The sequence below is a fragment of the Sphaerodactylus townsendi genome, linkage group LG04 (genome assembly GCF_021028975.2).
Source record: "Sphaerodactylus townsendi isolate TG3544 linkage group LG04, MPM_Stown_v2.3, whole genome shotgun sequence".
NCBI classification, from domain to species: domain Eukaryota; kingdom Metazoa; phylum Chordata; class Lepidosauria; order Squamata; family Sphaerodactylidae; genus Sphaerodactylus; species Sphaerodactylus townsendi.
In genome coordinates this window covers 50,500,799-50,514,500 of record NC_059428.1, presented here as the reverse complement: position 1 = coordinate 50,514,500, position 13,702 = coordinate 50,500,799, and the positions used below count along the sequence as shown (strand labels likewise).

Sequence of the window (13,702 nt, the reverse complement as noted above, 5' to 3'; positions counted from 1 at the left end):
AATACTAAAAGACAACCAACTGTGTTAGATGTTTTATTCAAGAGACCATTGGACCAGGTTCAGGCTGTGGAAAGAGGAAGCCTGATTCATAAGTAAAAACCATATTGGAACAGGTATGGTAGAACAAACAAAACATGAAGTTCCAAGAACTACTGATTATTTGGCTGCAACGGGGGTCAAAGAGCTCCCAAAATCAAGGCTAGTTCCACTTTCTGTTGGAGATGTTACCCTCCTTATTCAATGCAATTAAAAATAGGCATTTGGAAAACTTACTTCAGCGGATGGCTTCATCTGCTCTTGTTCAGTTTAGTCCCCCACACTGACCTCGAGACTACTAGTCTCTTCCCCTCCTATGTTATTACTCCTTTTGCCACTGACCTGCAGGTGAGCAGGTTCCACTAGCCCAGTCTCCGCCCAGAATTCTTGTTTTGTCTTTGGATTCCGTTGTTTCTGAAGGATGAATTTGATTTTGAAGCACAAGAAGAGAATAGCAGTCATCAAAATAAGGAACATTACCAGAGGGTAGAACAAAAGGAAATCGAACAGTAATGCAGAAGAACAGATCTCTGTAGAATCAGTTGACACTACAAAACACAAAAACAAACAGCAATTCATTTTTCTCACCTTCTCTTGTTTATATTGTTTGCCAAAAGGGTGACACTGTTTCAACATCAGCCATAGTACAAGTTGTATGAACTGTCAGCTGAAGAAGCTCTGATTATTTATTGTTTACATCACCCAACAAGAATATCACTTTTTCATTCTGAGGATACATCTGCACTGCAAGGTTTTATTATCTTTTTTTAAAATGCCATCATTTGAAAACAATATTGTTGTGACATCCAATATTGGCCACCCCGGTTTTGCAAGCAAATGAATTATTCCAAATTAGGTGCTGAATTTAAAACACACGCACACAGAGAAGCATGTTAGTCTCCCAGCGCACTTTGTAGCACATCTTAAAATCACTTTAGTAACAACTGGAAATAATTAGCTCAATGTAGAAAATAATATTTATTTCATCGAAGTATTAGCACACTCCCTTTCCCCCTCAACCTCAGAGGCTCAAGGTAGCACACAAGAAAACTGAACTGGAGGCAAATAAGTAAAAAAAAATACCTGCTTAGTTGACCTTTAGAATAATATGCTCCTTACAGCTTAACAGTCAAATGCCTACCTGAAACAAATGACTTTACATTTCTGAAGGAATGTAGTTAATGCACGGGCTGCCTTGGGGAGGGTATTGCATAACTAGACAACCACCATGAATTGATTACACCCACATAGATTGGATCTTGTATTCATTCATGATCTACTCACAAGGGAGGTTCTAAAATTCAGGGGGCCCTCAACAAAAGTCCATGACTGGTCCACACAATCATTGTCCCCTGCCACTCCTCCCACCCCCCACGCCCACCTGGAGCCAAATAAAGAACAGCCCTTGCCCTGTGTAATACAACACACTTACTGCCTTTTCTCATGTTGCCTTGTGATCAGACCCATAATCACAGTGATGCAAAAAGGGTCATTCCCATTAATCATGTGTCATGCCCTCCAATCAGCACTAGGGTTGGTGTGAAACCTATCACTTTCAAGTGTAAATTATCAGTGTAAAAAAGGAAGGAGCTGAGGTAAAAAGGTATGAATCCTATCATAAATCTTCCAAATATGAATTCTCTATGCAGTTGGCTAGAACAGAATTAACAATTAATTGGGTTGAAGGGTCCTAATTTAAAAATTTATAGACCGGTTGTGTGGCGGGGGGGGGGGGGGGGGGAGAATAGGATGTCCAAAAATTTTGTTGCACTTTTCTAATTTTTTTACTCTTAGATCTAGTGCATTGCTTATTAGATCCACTGTTCTGTTCAATTACCTTTGCTTTTTGCCATGTACACACCTTGAGAGTCTCAAGTACAACACTGGCAAATAAATAATGAAGCACAAATAAATAATCAAGAAGAAGAAGAAGAAGAAGAAGAAGAGTTTGGATTTATACCCCACTTTACAAACTCCTTTCTCTTCATCTCCCCACAACAGACACCTTGTGAGGTAGGTGGGGTTGAGAGAGTTCCGAAGAACTGTGACTCAACCAAGGTCACCCAGCAAGAATGCAGGAGTGGGGAAACAAATCTGGTTCCCCAGAGAAGCCTCTGCCACTCAGGCGGATGAGTGGGGAATCAAACCCGGTTCTCCAGATAAGAATCCACCTGCTCTTAATCACTACACCATGCTGGCTCTCAATAAGAAAATAAGTAATGATGGGCTGACCCACCACTGTACTCATTTAAACACAAACGCACCCTGAACATTTTCTGGCTATGAGTCTGCTTGTGATCTTAACAGAACCAACTTATATGTTGCTAATCAGCTCAATCATGCAATTAATATGATGTGTGGGAAGCGTATGCAGAGATGCTGCAGTGGCAACTTCCCTGAACAGGGATTTCCACAATTCATCCAACTAAGGAAAGCTGTAGCTATGACATCCACGAGGATATTCCTCCCCTAAAATACATCTCTTATATTAGTAGATTTCATATGAAATGTTATTCGAACACATCCACATAGGCTTTATTTATTCTTTTCTGCAGTGAGGGTGGCTTCAGGAAACATTACTGCTTCTCTGTCTTGACACTATAGAGGGCTACGATGCCCTTTTCTCTTTCATCTGTGCTAGCTCTCTCTCTCTCTGTGCTAACCTTCCCACTCCACTGCCGCTGTAAGCCTCTTGTTGTCTGCCCCTCTCTTGATCCCATATAAATCAAGTGTCCCTGTTCGTTCCTAGGCTTCAGTGCAACTAACTGAGCAGCACAACGGAAAAATACCAAAATAATCCTTGTCATTGCTGCCACAACCTATGAAATGTTGTTCCAGAGAATGGCCTAACTTCACCTTGCTGTGAGCCCAAGTTCAAGGAACATCCGTTAAAGTCTATGGCTTTCAAACAAAAGCAAAATAGCAATGTTATAAAAGTCACTTTTGTTCAACACAGACTTCTCCAAAAGCCAGTAACTTCGAACTCAAAGGCCCAACAGGCATCCCTAATTTGTCCTAAAGACCGGTTGCTCCAGGTTGCTACCCCAATGAAATTTTATCTTGGAAGGTACATAAGGAAGAGTATTGAAGAAGTGAGGATCCAATAGATTCATGTCCACATACATTCCATGTTCATGAGTAAACTGGTGTGTTCATGATACATACAAAGAGTATTCCATTTCACCATTCATACTAGCGATATCAGTAAAACTATGTGCATTTGTTTCTTTGTTTCTTTTTGTGCACCCCAGCATTACTTCTAAACTGGGTGTAAAACTGAGAGATGAAACAGATGAGACATGGGATACCCCTGATCAGTCTGCCTGATTTTTTAAACTATAAAGCAACAGGAGTGAAAGCCCATTTCAAGGGGAAATGAAATGAGTTCTAGCAGGGGCAGGGAGGCAGTCTTATACTGGCCGGCCATCAGTGGTGTAGCGCCCATGGAGCAGGGAAAGCATTCCGGGGCAGAATGGGGTGGGCGCCGCCATGGCAGAGGCACAGGGCACACACGCACCCCGGGCTCAGTTTTCCCTCACTCTGCCCCTGCCGGTCATCTTCTTCTGCCCCCCTCCTGGTGGTTCTCCCACCTCCTCATAATTCATCATTCACATCACCTGGTTGGGAGCTCCCTTCAGGGCTCGCAGGTGGGTTGGTGGGAGCGGGGTGTGGTGGGGAATCCAGAGACCAGGGCTCTGGACAAGAGGGTCTAGGTTGGTTTTTGTGGCTGGGGGAGGGTGGGTGGGGGATTGGGGAGGTGGGTGTTAGGGTGCAAGGAAGGGGGAAGGGGCAGATTTTGGTGAGCCCTGCGGGAGAGTGTGGGTCACTGCTGCTCTGCCTTTAGGTGCGGCTTTTGTGTTGGGTGCAGGGAAGGGCAGCCAGGGGAAAGGTTTGTTATTTGGCAGGGTCAATTAGAAAGAGCAGATTGACTGCACTCTTCCCAATGGGGCTGGCTTCAGTTTGGGGTTGGGGGTCAGCCTCAGTTTGGGGTGCTTGGAAGGGCATGTGAGGGAAAAGGTCGCTTTTTGCCAGGTGCAGTGGGAGAGCATGGACCACTGTTGCTCTGGTGCTGGGGTCAGCTTTGGGTTCAGGGAAGGGTGGGCAAGGGAAAGGGCTGGTTGTTGCTGGATTGAGTGGGAAACAGTGGGTCAGTACTGCTCTCTGCCATGAGATGGTGCCACAACACCAAAGAGAGTCCTGTGAGCCCACTAGTTGAGGGATAGTCATCGTGACAGTTAGCACATTACCCAATTATATAGGGTAAGATTGTAGGATCTTGATTGAGGAAGTATTGGCAACTTACCTCAAGTCACCACAGACTTATGGCATCCCCTAGTAGGGCTGTCAAAACTAGAGACATTCAGAGATAGTTTGCCATAGTCTGCCTCTGCATCACAACCCTGGACTTTCTTGGTGGTCTGCCATCTAAATGCTAACCAGAGCTGATTCTGCATTAGCCTTCCAAGGCACCCTTCAAAGAATCCAAGGGGGGGTAAGCCTGGACTAGTCCAAAGATCAGGGAGACCAAAGGAAAGCGTGTAAATAATGGGAAAATATATCAGCAGGATACAGGTGCCAGCCATAGCCAGTTATGCAAGGAGGGCAGTCTAGACTGGAAAACCTTGGAAGGTGTTGAAACCTCCCCAGCCTCACTATTTGAGTGCTCAGCCTCTCTCTCTCATCATTACAGCAGCACTGCAGTTTTAAAAAATGTTGACAGAACTGATCACAGATCTATATTCCCATTTGTTTGTAGACCTGAATGTTCATGATGGAGATGTGCTTTTAGATGCTGCCTGAAAATTACCTGGAGGAAGCACCACAAGCTCACTGTACCCCGACTGAACTGAGGCTTGTTGGACCTGTGCAGTGTTGCAGTTGACTGACCATTCTTCCACTTGGCAGTAGAACAGGCCAGAATCACCTGCCTCCACATCCTGTATCGTCAGATGAAAGTCACCAGTAGAGGGCGAGTGGGGGCGCAACCGCCTTGCTATCTTTCCATTTCCATATTCAATGATGCCATTGACTTTGATTTGTAGCAGGGTTTCTGCACTGGAATTGATTGAGAATTTGAACCAACTGACGGAGAAGCGAGAATTGGGGCTTATTTGGCTCTGGAGGAGACATCTCAGGATCACATCTTCATTTTCAGTGACAGTGTTGCTGTGATTTGTCTTCTCAATGTGTAGTTCCTTTTCTGGTAGTAAAGAAGGAAAAAACTTAACTGGAGTTATTTCATATTTAATACATATTCTGCACATTAGTGGATATTTGTCTGCACTAATACCTCCCATTCCTCCACATACATTCCAGGACAGGACAGAGATAGTTGACCTACCTTATCTCTTCATGGAATCACTGATTAGAGATTCACCTCTGGGTTTTGTTCTAGCAAGACAGCACATTGCTAAGTGGTTACTAACTTCCTGACAATGCTCTGCACTATCTCAAGACCACATTGTAAGGAAGCTGTGACTGCAAGTTTCTGCGTCAGTTGGCCAGCATAGGAAAAATACACTGGATGATCTGCTATATATTTCATTGGTCTTAAAGCAAAAAATATTTATTTATTTATTTATTCGTTAATTCATTCATTCAATTTTAGGCCACTCTTCCCCAAGGGCTCAGGGCAGCTTACAGCAATTAATTACAAACATTCAATAAAATCCAAGTTCAATGAAATCCTAGCACCCCTTAAAATTCGAGGGATAGCACTCAACACCATCCTGCATACTAATATACACCCCAATTGAGCTGAGGATGGGAAAAGACAGGAAGGAAGGGAGAAGGGAAGCCACTGAGATGGAACCGTTGCTATCCTCAACCATATGAGAAAAAAGAGAAATTCACTTTTTTAGAAGCCCTGTGAAATCGTAATAAGGCCCATTTTCAGTCTTTCTGGTGCCAGAATGGGATTCAGGAGATCCCTGCAAAGGGTGAGGGAATCTCATCAGAACAAAAGATGAACTTAGTGTTCAAGGGTTTATGGATGCATTTGTGGACTTTTGCATGGGGAATAATATTCCTTCCACCATTACTTTGGTCAATTTGGTAAATCTCTGCAGCTGCACAACAATTTTTTTTAAAACATCAGAAGATCAAGTCATGGATCTCCTGTTGAAAGTGTGGTAATTAAATGGATTAGAGTCTCCAAACTTTCAATGAACAATGACATTTCCTTTGACAAAAGATGGATTCTTCTGTAAGCACAATCTTTGCCACTCATTCTTGCCTTGAAGAAAGGTATCCCCATTACTGGAAGATAATCCAACCCATGGCCACAAGGAAGGCATAAATTTTATAATATTGTGAGTATCAATTAAAGATAGGTAGCAACCCACATGTTAAGTTCTTCTGTCTTCCAGTACCTCCACTCCTTGCAGAATGATGCATTTAAAAAAACAGTGCTTACAACATACTCTTATATTCACCTTTCGGGAATGGGCGGTCTAAAAGTCCAATAAACAAACAAACAAACAAACAAATAATGTACTCTTAGCAAATCCTTGTTTTATGAGAGAAACCACTCAGTCTCATTCTAGTTACTTTACCTAAAAGCTTGAAATTTAAAATAGTTCTTCCAGATTCCATCTTTCCAAGGTTGTACCAGCCACTGTTCACTGACCAGTCCCATTCCTCTACAACACAGTAATATGTGCCACTGACATCGTAATCCCCTGATGAAATAGACAGCTGATACAATTGACTGGAAACCTTCTCACTATGGAATGTGGATTTCTTCTTAGGGGAACTGAAAGCTTCGCCATATTCCACTATGTTACTGTAATTGGTTACTAAAATGAGCAGTGGGACTGCATCCGTGGGAGACAATGGCTGAAAGTACCAAGATACTCCTAAGTGAGTCTCTTTGCTCAATGAGATGATTTCGCATTTAATTTCTGTAGCATTATTTGAAGAGATTTCCAGTCGTTTAGTGTCCGGGCTGACTCTTAGCTTGCTTTCTACAATTGAAGGAGAGAGCGTAATTAGTGGTCATTGATTCTTATACTAAAAACATAATCAGATAACACCTGAAAAGGTCAACTTTGGAGGATTAAAATCTTACAGTATAATTGAGGAGTGTGTCCCTGACGACAAACCAGAAAAAACAAATGTCTTTGGGAGATGTAGTCTAGAGGGTGCCATTTCTCATGTACAGAGGGGCTGACAGGACTACAACTCCCAGACTCCTCCTCACTCAGCTGGTAACACTTCTTAAAGCTCTGAGGTCCTTGCACAGCTGTCCTATTCCTTGCCTGAGCCAACTCTCAAGTAAGTCAGCAGCAAGCCTGGTGCCAGTGCTCAGATTTGAACAGGCCACCCCACCCCAGACTGTTTTGGGGGAGAGGAAGGCCTCATCACACCCAGAACACCTCCAGCTGAGGCAGTGAGAGTGGGGAGAAGCCTCACCATGACCACCCAGTGAATTGGGCTGGATGGGAAAGAGAAAGAGATATTTGGAGTAGGGGCAAAGACAGAATGAGTGCTGGGGAGAGGAACAAAGAGAAAGACCTGGGGCAGGTGGCCAGAAACAGAAAATGAAAGCTGGAGTAGGGTGGCAGAAGCATAAAGGATAGAGAGTAGGAAGAGAGAAAGAGAAAGCTGGAATAAGTGGGCAGAGAAATGCTGGCTGGACCCAGTTTGCTTGGACAGCATCCCACTGCCTCCCCTTTAGAATGAGAATCCTTGTTATTGAACACAAAAACAGCTGCTCCTCAGATGGCCTGACCTCTGGGCAGGAGCCTCCTTCTTATCCTTGGCAGGGAGTTCTGGCCCTTCTGGATTCAGTCTGCTCTCTTTGCTGAGCCAAGACCTGAGCACTAGACTGGCATTTAGCATACCTTCAATCTATTGCTGTTCTCCCCTCCTCTCATGGGGGAGGAGATCCAAGGCCATCTCTACTAGCACTCCTAGTAACTGTCCAGTGGCAAGCAGGGATCATCAGTGCAACCCACCACCACCACCACCACCTTCCAATCCTTTAGAGGCAGAAAGGCCCAGGTTTCCTGCTTTCCCTGTAAGGATTTCTACGCAGTGGAGCATGAAGGGAAGGGCAGGACAATGGTCAGAGCCTGAGCTGCTGGCATTTTAGGGTGCCTGGGATAGAGGGAGGCAGCGTGGTATAGCCCAATCTGGTCAGATCTTGGAAGCTAGTCCTGACCAGATGGGGGCAGTTATCCTGGTTCGTTCTCTGTTCCCCTCCCCCACACACCTTGCTTCCCAAGGCCCATAGATGAATGCCAGATGCTTGTGGGGTGATGGGAAGGTGCAAAATCAGTTCTTGCGCCAGGCTTCATTTTCTGTAGATATACCACTGGTTTCACAGTCAACAGAATTATACACATCTCATTTTCTCAACAACGTATTCATCCATGCACAGATCACTGATTATATGTAGTTCGGTCATCCTTTTTTACAGACTTTAACATTTTGTACTGAATACAGTCACTAGGGCTGCAATTTCAAGGAAAATATGTGAGTGGGGTATCAAAGGGCTTTAAAACCTGTTCCTTCCATGTCATTTTCTCACCAAAGATCACCACCCTCAAACTGCTTTTATCCTGAAAAAAGGTGCTTGAAAGTTTTCCTTGGTGACCTGCTTAGAAGCAGGAATTTGGGGCAGAAAAAAATTGTATGGAAGGAAACTGCTTTCTTACTGTAGGAAATGTTAGCCTCTAGCCCCACTGGACCATCCTTATTGGCTTTATTGGGTTGCATCCCTTTGCCCTGTTTGCTTATGAACCAGAACATTTTTTCATCAGCCTGAAATTTTGCAAGTGGGTTACAGTCTTAGGCCTCTTTTGCACAGCAAACGTATAACGGGCTGCAGTCGGGATAAAGGAACCCGTTTTCCTGTTTTTGTGTTCACATGCATCCATGAAGGCAGCAGCTGGAGCCCACGAAAACAGTCCAGGTTGCTGTTGTGTCTTCACATGGAGACGCATCTATTATTAAAAATTACTTCCCACCCGTGTGTAGCTATGCAGGCGTGCACAAATGAACTCCCATGACCATCCTGATGTCTCACAATACAACCATCTGCAACTGCGTAGCTATGCAGATATAAGCTGCAAAAAAAAAATTAAAAAGGAAAAGGGAGGCAAATAAACTGCCGCCTACCTGGCCATTTGCTTGTAAGTGACTGCAATTCGTGATTTTTGAAAAGACTCCCTAGTTTAGCAATTAAAAAAAAATTCCTACACTCATGTTTACTGGCCCATGCAGAAGGGTCCTCAGAGATGTCTTCCCAGCTGGATGGTGGGAACAGGGCTGGGGTCCAAGTTCGCATGTAATTTCCTATACACCAGCACCCTTATTCTGTTCTTTCCAAAATCTGGCATTTCTTTAGATCAGAGATACAGTGCCTAAAACTGCAACTAACTGGATAAAAAGAACAAAGATGTTGTCTGAAATGTACTTCCCAATTGACACTTCTAGGAATCAAAGCAAATGACATGAAGGTAAAATGAAATGAAAAAAACAAAAAAATATCACTGCTGTTCTTTTAATAGTTTAATTGAACCTAATGTGAATCACTAGCTAAATGGTTATGACTGCATTAAGACCAGACAATCATCCAAAGCATTTCTATCAAAAGAGATCCAAAATAAGTTTCAGGTTTCTTAGGAATGCCCAATTTGCCACATTAATTTGTTCTGTTTGCTGGAGATGTTCATTGGTATAAACTAGGTCATCACACTCTCATATTAGTGCCAAAAACAGCTCTAGGAACATCATTTTCTTCAAGGCTAGAAGGAAAAAAAATATTTAATGCTTCCTGTTCAGCTCAGAAGTCTCCGAAGCCTTTAGAAGCCCCAACATGGCTCTTCCATACATTCAAAGCACATCAATTGTTTCATTCTCCTCTCACATTTAACAAGCCAGAAACAGAAATCCCATCTTTATTCAGCTCTTTGTATGTGAAATAGTAAAGCAACTAAAGATTCTGGACTGTATGAAAAGAACAGGGTTTCATTAAACCATAGCTTTGGGGGTGAATCCTAGATTGTCATATCGATATAATGATGTTACATCCAGTTCGTGCTAGAAGTGACATCCAGTCAGGTAGTCCTCACCTCCACAGTCTCCAACAGGTGCAAATGTTGGGCTGACAACCCTAGGAAGAGACCCAGGGAGAGTGGGAAAGGAGGACTACAAAGTAAATAAAGACACTGGGATGTCATAGTTGATATCATCATTTCCTTCTCTTGGCTGGAAAATCTGCTTTCTCTCCCTTCCTCTGTGGCATTTAGAAATCACAATAAGCTCCTTTCTTCAAACTATGGTTTGTGAAATTCTAGTTAGTCTGCCAGGTAAAGATATCAAATTCTGGCTTTGACTGGCTGAATGGCCATCTGTCAGGAGTGCTTTGACTGTGTGTTCCTGCATTACAGGGGGTTGGACTTGATGGCCCTTGAGGTCTCTTCCAACTCTTTGATTCTATGATTCTAAGATCATGGTTTCTTTTTTCAAAATAATAATTTTGTTTCAGTTTCTTGAACTCCCTTACTTGCTTTCACTTCAAATTTCAGTTTATCCCAATGAGCAAAGGCACTTTCCTACACAGGTGCATACCTGTTCAGTGAAGTGTTTGGAAAGGTTTAACTAACTAGATAATTAAAGGTAAAGGTAGTTTCCTGTGCCAGTACCAGGTCATTACTGACCCATGGGATCTGGTCACATTACTAAATCAGCTGTTTACAGAATGATGTGCCATACATGCATTCATCGTACCTTGTGTACAGGCTTTGCGCATTTAATGGGACATCATCCATTTTTAATGGGATAATATGTGAGTCAGCCTAATCCAGAAACCTGGGCAGGTGAGGATGGCATTGCTGCTGCACCACCCTACTGCCTCCAGAGGGCTTTTCAGTGGCGCAGGGAGGGAAAAAAGACAAAAACCCTCCCCACTTCCATAAAGCTTTCCATAGGGCTCCATGAACCTACGCCACCTCAAAGGTCGGAGACCAGGGCCATGGCGAATCTGGAGGGAATGCCCAAATGGAAGCCGATTAATGTCAGCTCCACCCCCTGCCATGCCTCTGGAATGCCCCTATGTAACGAAAGGCTCTTATATATATAAGTTCTACTTTCTGCGCTGCCACCAATAATATATTTTCCCTCTATATAGCCCACTCAATACTGATTTCCCCCAGACACCACCCTTTGCGGGGAACACACAGACACTGACAGACAAATAATAAGACTGGAGAGGTTTTTATAGAACAAAAGTTGGAACTTTTATTTGCTGGCTTTCACAAAGGCTTCTCAGGTAAACTGGAGAGGTTTAACGCTTGTTGATTTCAGAATAAGTTTGTCTTAAGATGTTACTTCAGATTCATATGCACACCGACACACGCAGGTGTCTCTTAAGGGAAGATTTAGCTTTGAACTAATAAATTCCCTTATGCACGCAGACACTATTCCTCACTGCTCCAATACCCACTGATCACACCCAAACACACAGTCCAAGCCCAGGAGATTCTGGCACACTTGGCCTCCCTCTCTCCCACTAGTCCTAATATGGCTTCACCGCCTCTGGACTGGCTCTCCCCGCCTGGTGATTCTGGTGATACACACAGGTAGGAAGCAGACTGGAATAGGTCTGGGCAGTTTAAAACGCCAGGCTCCTGAAGAACGCGTCAATCTGCACCCAGTCAGGGCCTCCTCTCTCTGTCAAGCATACGCTTAGACAGGGACTGGACTTCTGTCAGCCAACTCTGCTGAGACAGAATCTTTTTCTTCCGGAGCTCACAGACACCTCTCTGCCAGACTCTGCTCTGCTCTCTCTGAACGACTCCGAACCCACTCAACTCTTCCTCTCAGTGCTGTAAGCCCACTGGCTCCCCTAGCTCTTGCCAAACGTTACTGGACCTTTTCCAGCCAATCAGGTGGAGTTCTCTCCTTGTGGAGCCTTTTCTTTCTTTTTCTCGCTGTTGCTAACGCCTTCTCCCTTTTGGCCTGCTGTACACCAGCCCTTCAGGAGTGGGAACAAGTTCGTTACATATGTCCCCTTTCCCTAAAACATTAGCGGACCTCTGGGGCTACAAACCTCGTTGCATGTATTGATAAATAAAAGCTTACACCGTTAACCAAAACTAAACGGTTGTCAAAAAATTTCACATTTTCAAATGCATTTAGTTTTTTACCTTAAAGTTCACTTACCATAAACATTCTTACCATGTTAAACTTACCATAAATCCTATATTATACATCAATAACATTTTAGCAATATGCATTATATTTCCAACAAGCATATTTTAAACTCAGCACTTTATTTACATACATTCTGTTACCTTTTCCTTCAGATGTCTTTACTGGTGGATTGCTCTAAGCGCAGGGGTAACTTTCCCTTTATCCCTCCAGTAAAAGGCTTCCTAGCAGTGGTTATCAAAATCTAGCTGGACATTCATGCTCACTCGTAGCAGGTTAAGTTGCCCTTTGTGAGATGCGGTGGTGACTTTGGATGGTGACACCACGATAGGCAAGGTAAATTTCCTCTAAACTTACCTTTCTGCCAAATCAAAAGCTTGAGGTTTTACACCTCTGGCTTTCTTTACCACTTGCCTCTTTTATTGGTAAGGCTTTGTCATTTTATCATAAAGCACGTTCTTACAGTGCCCTCTACCAGAACACTACACACTTATCAAATAATGCATATCAGACCCTTTCATTTTTATACCAGATTGACCTCCCTGGTCCCCTCAAATTTCCTCTTGAGTCTGGTATTCAAAACTTCAGCTTCGGTCTTCTGCTGGGCAGCTGCAATGTTGAACTTTCACAACAGTCCTCATCGTTGGCTGCTGAAGGCTCTGTTGAGTCTTTCGCGGCTGCTGCTGCTTTCAGTTCATTTTGATGTTTCTGCCAGACCTGCACTGTTCCGCTTTCACAAAGTCCTGCACAACAATGTCGGTTCTTGTTGGATACTGGATCCGTCTCAGGAACTGGAACCTCCTGCCCGCCATAAAGTTGGTTAGGTGGACATCGGCAGTCTTCTTCGCCTCCTTTTCCCTCACAGGAATCGTCTTACCGCGAACTTGTTCCGGTACCGCGGGACTTTTGGGGCGTTGGCAACCGCCTCCTTTTCCCTCACAGGAATCATCTTGCGATCTCACAGATGTTACTGCTCGCTCGACGTCGTTCAACTGCACACTGCTGAATTGCGTCGGGAGGCGTTGGCAATGACTAGCCTCCACCTCTCTGGAACTTTACTGGCACTGAACTGGAACCATCTTGATAGCTTTTGGGTCGGCAAGCTCCATCTCCTTCCGTTCTTTCAGGAACTCATCCTGCCTCTGGTCTTCTTGGCACCAGTCCATGTTTACTGTCCATCTGCAACTCTGGGTCTGCTGCAGACTCAGCCTGGTTCCTAAAGTCGAAGCGTTAAGGAGTTTTCTCTCCTGGACTTCTAAATGTTGGCAAGGCACACCTTGCAGTTGTCACTTCCAACTGCATCTTCTGGGTGCCATTCTGAGGGTTTCCCATCGGCATTTGGAAAAGATTTTCCCTCTCCAGTTTATCTGGTACACTGGCAACCCTGGAAACTGTTTCCATTTTCTCTCTGCTGAGGGAAATTCCACAACAGTGTGGGGATGGGCAGCTCTGCTCTGAGCTTCATTTCCCTCCTCTCAAATCAACATGTCGCTCTACCATTGGCTCA

At 44.0% G+C, this 13,702-nt stretch overlaps 1 protein-coding gene across 1 annotated transcript in view; it reads right to left on the bottom strand.

The window, feature by feature from the left end:
- Window positions 1-306: 306 nt before the first annotated feature.
- CD101 (CD101 molecule) overlaps window positions 307-13,702 on the bottom strand; it is a 37,092-nt gene continuing 23,696 nt past the window's right edge. The window contains exons 6-8 of the mRNA XM_048494056.1: window positions 6,591-7,001; window positions 4,880-5,236; window positions 307-581 (exon numbers count right to left, since the gene is read on the bottom strand). Of these exons, the coding sequence (XP_048350013.1) occupies window positions 307-581; window positions 4,880-5,236; window positions 6,591-7,001 (1,043 nt within the window). The remainder of the gene's footprint in view (window positions 582-4,879; window positions 5,237-6,590; window positions 7,002-13,702) is intronic.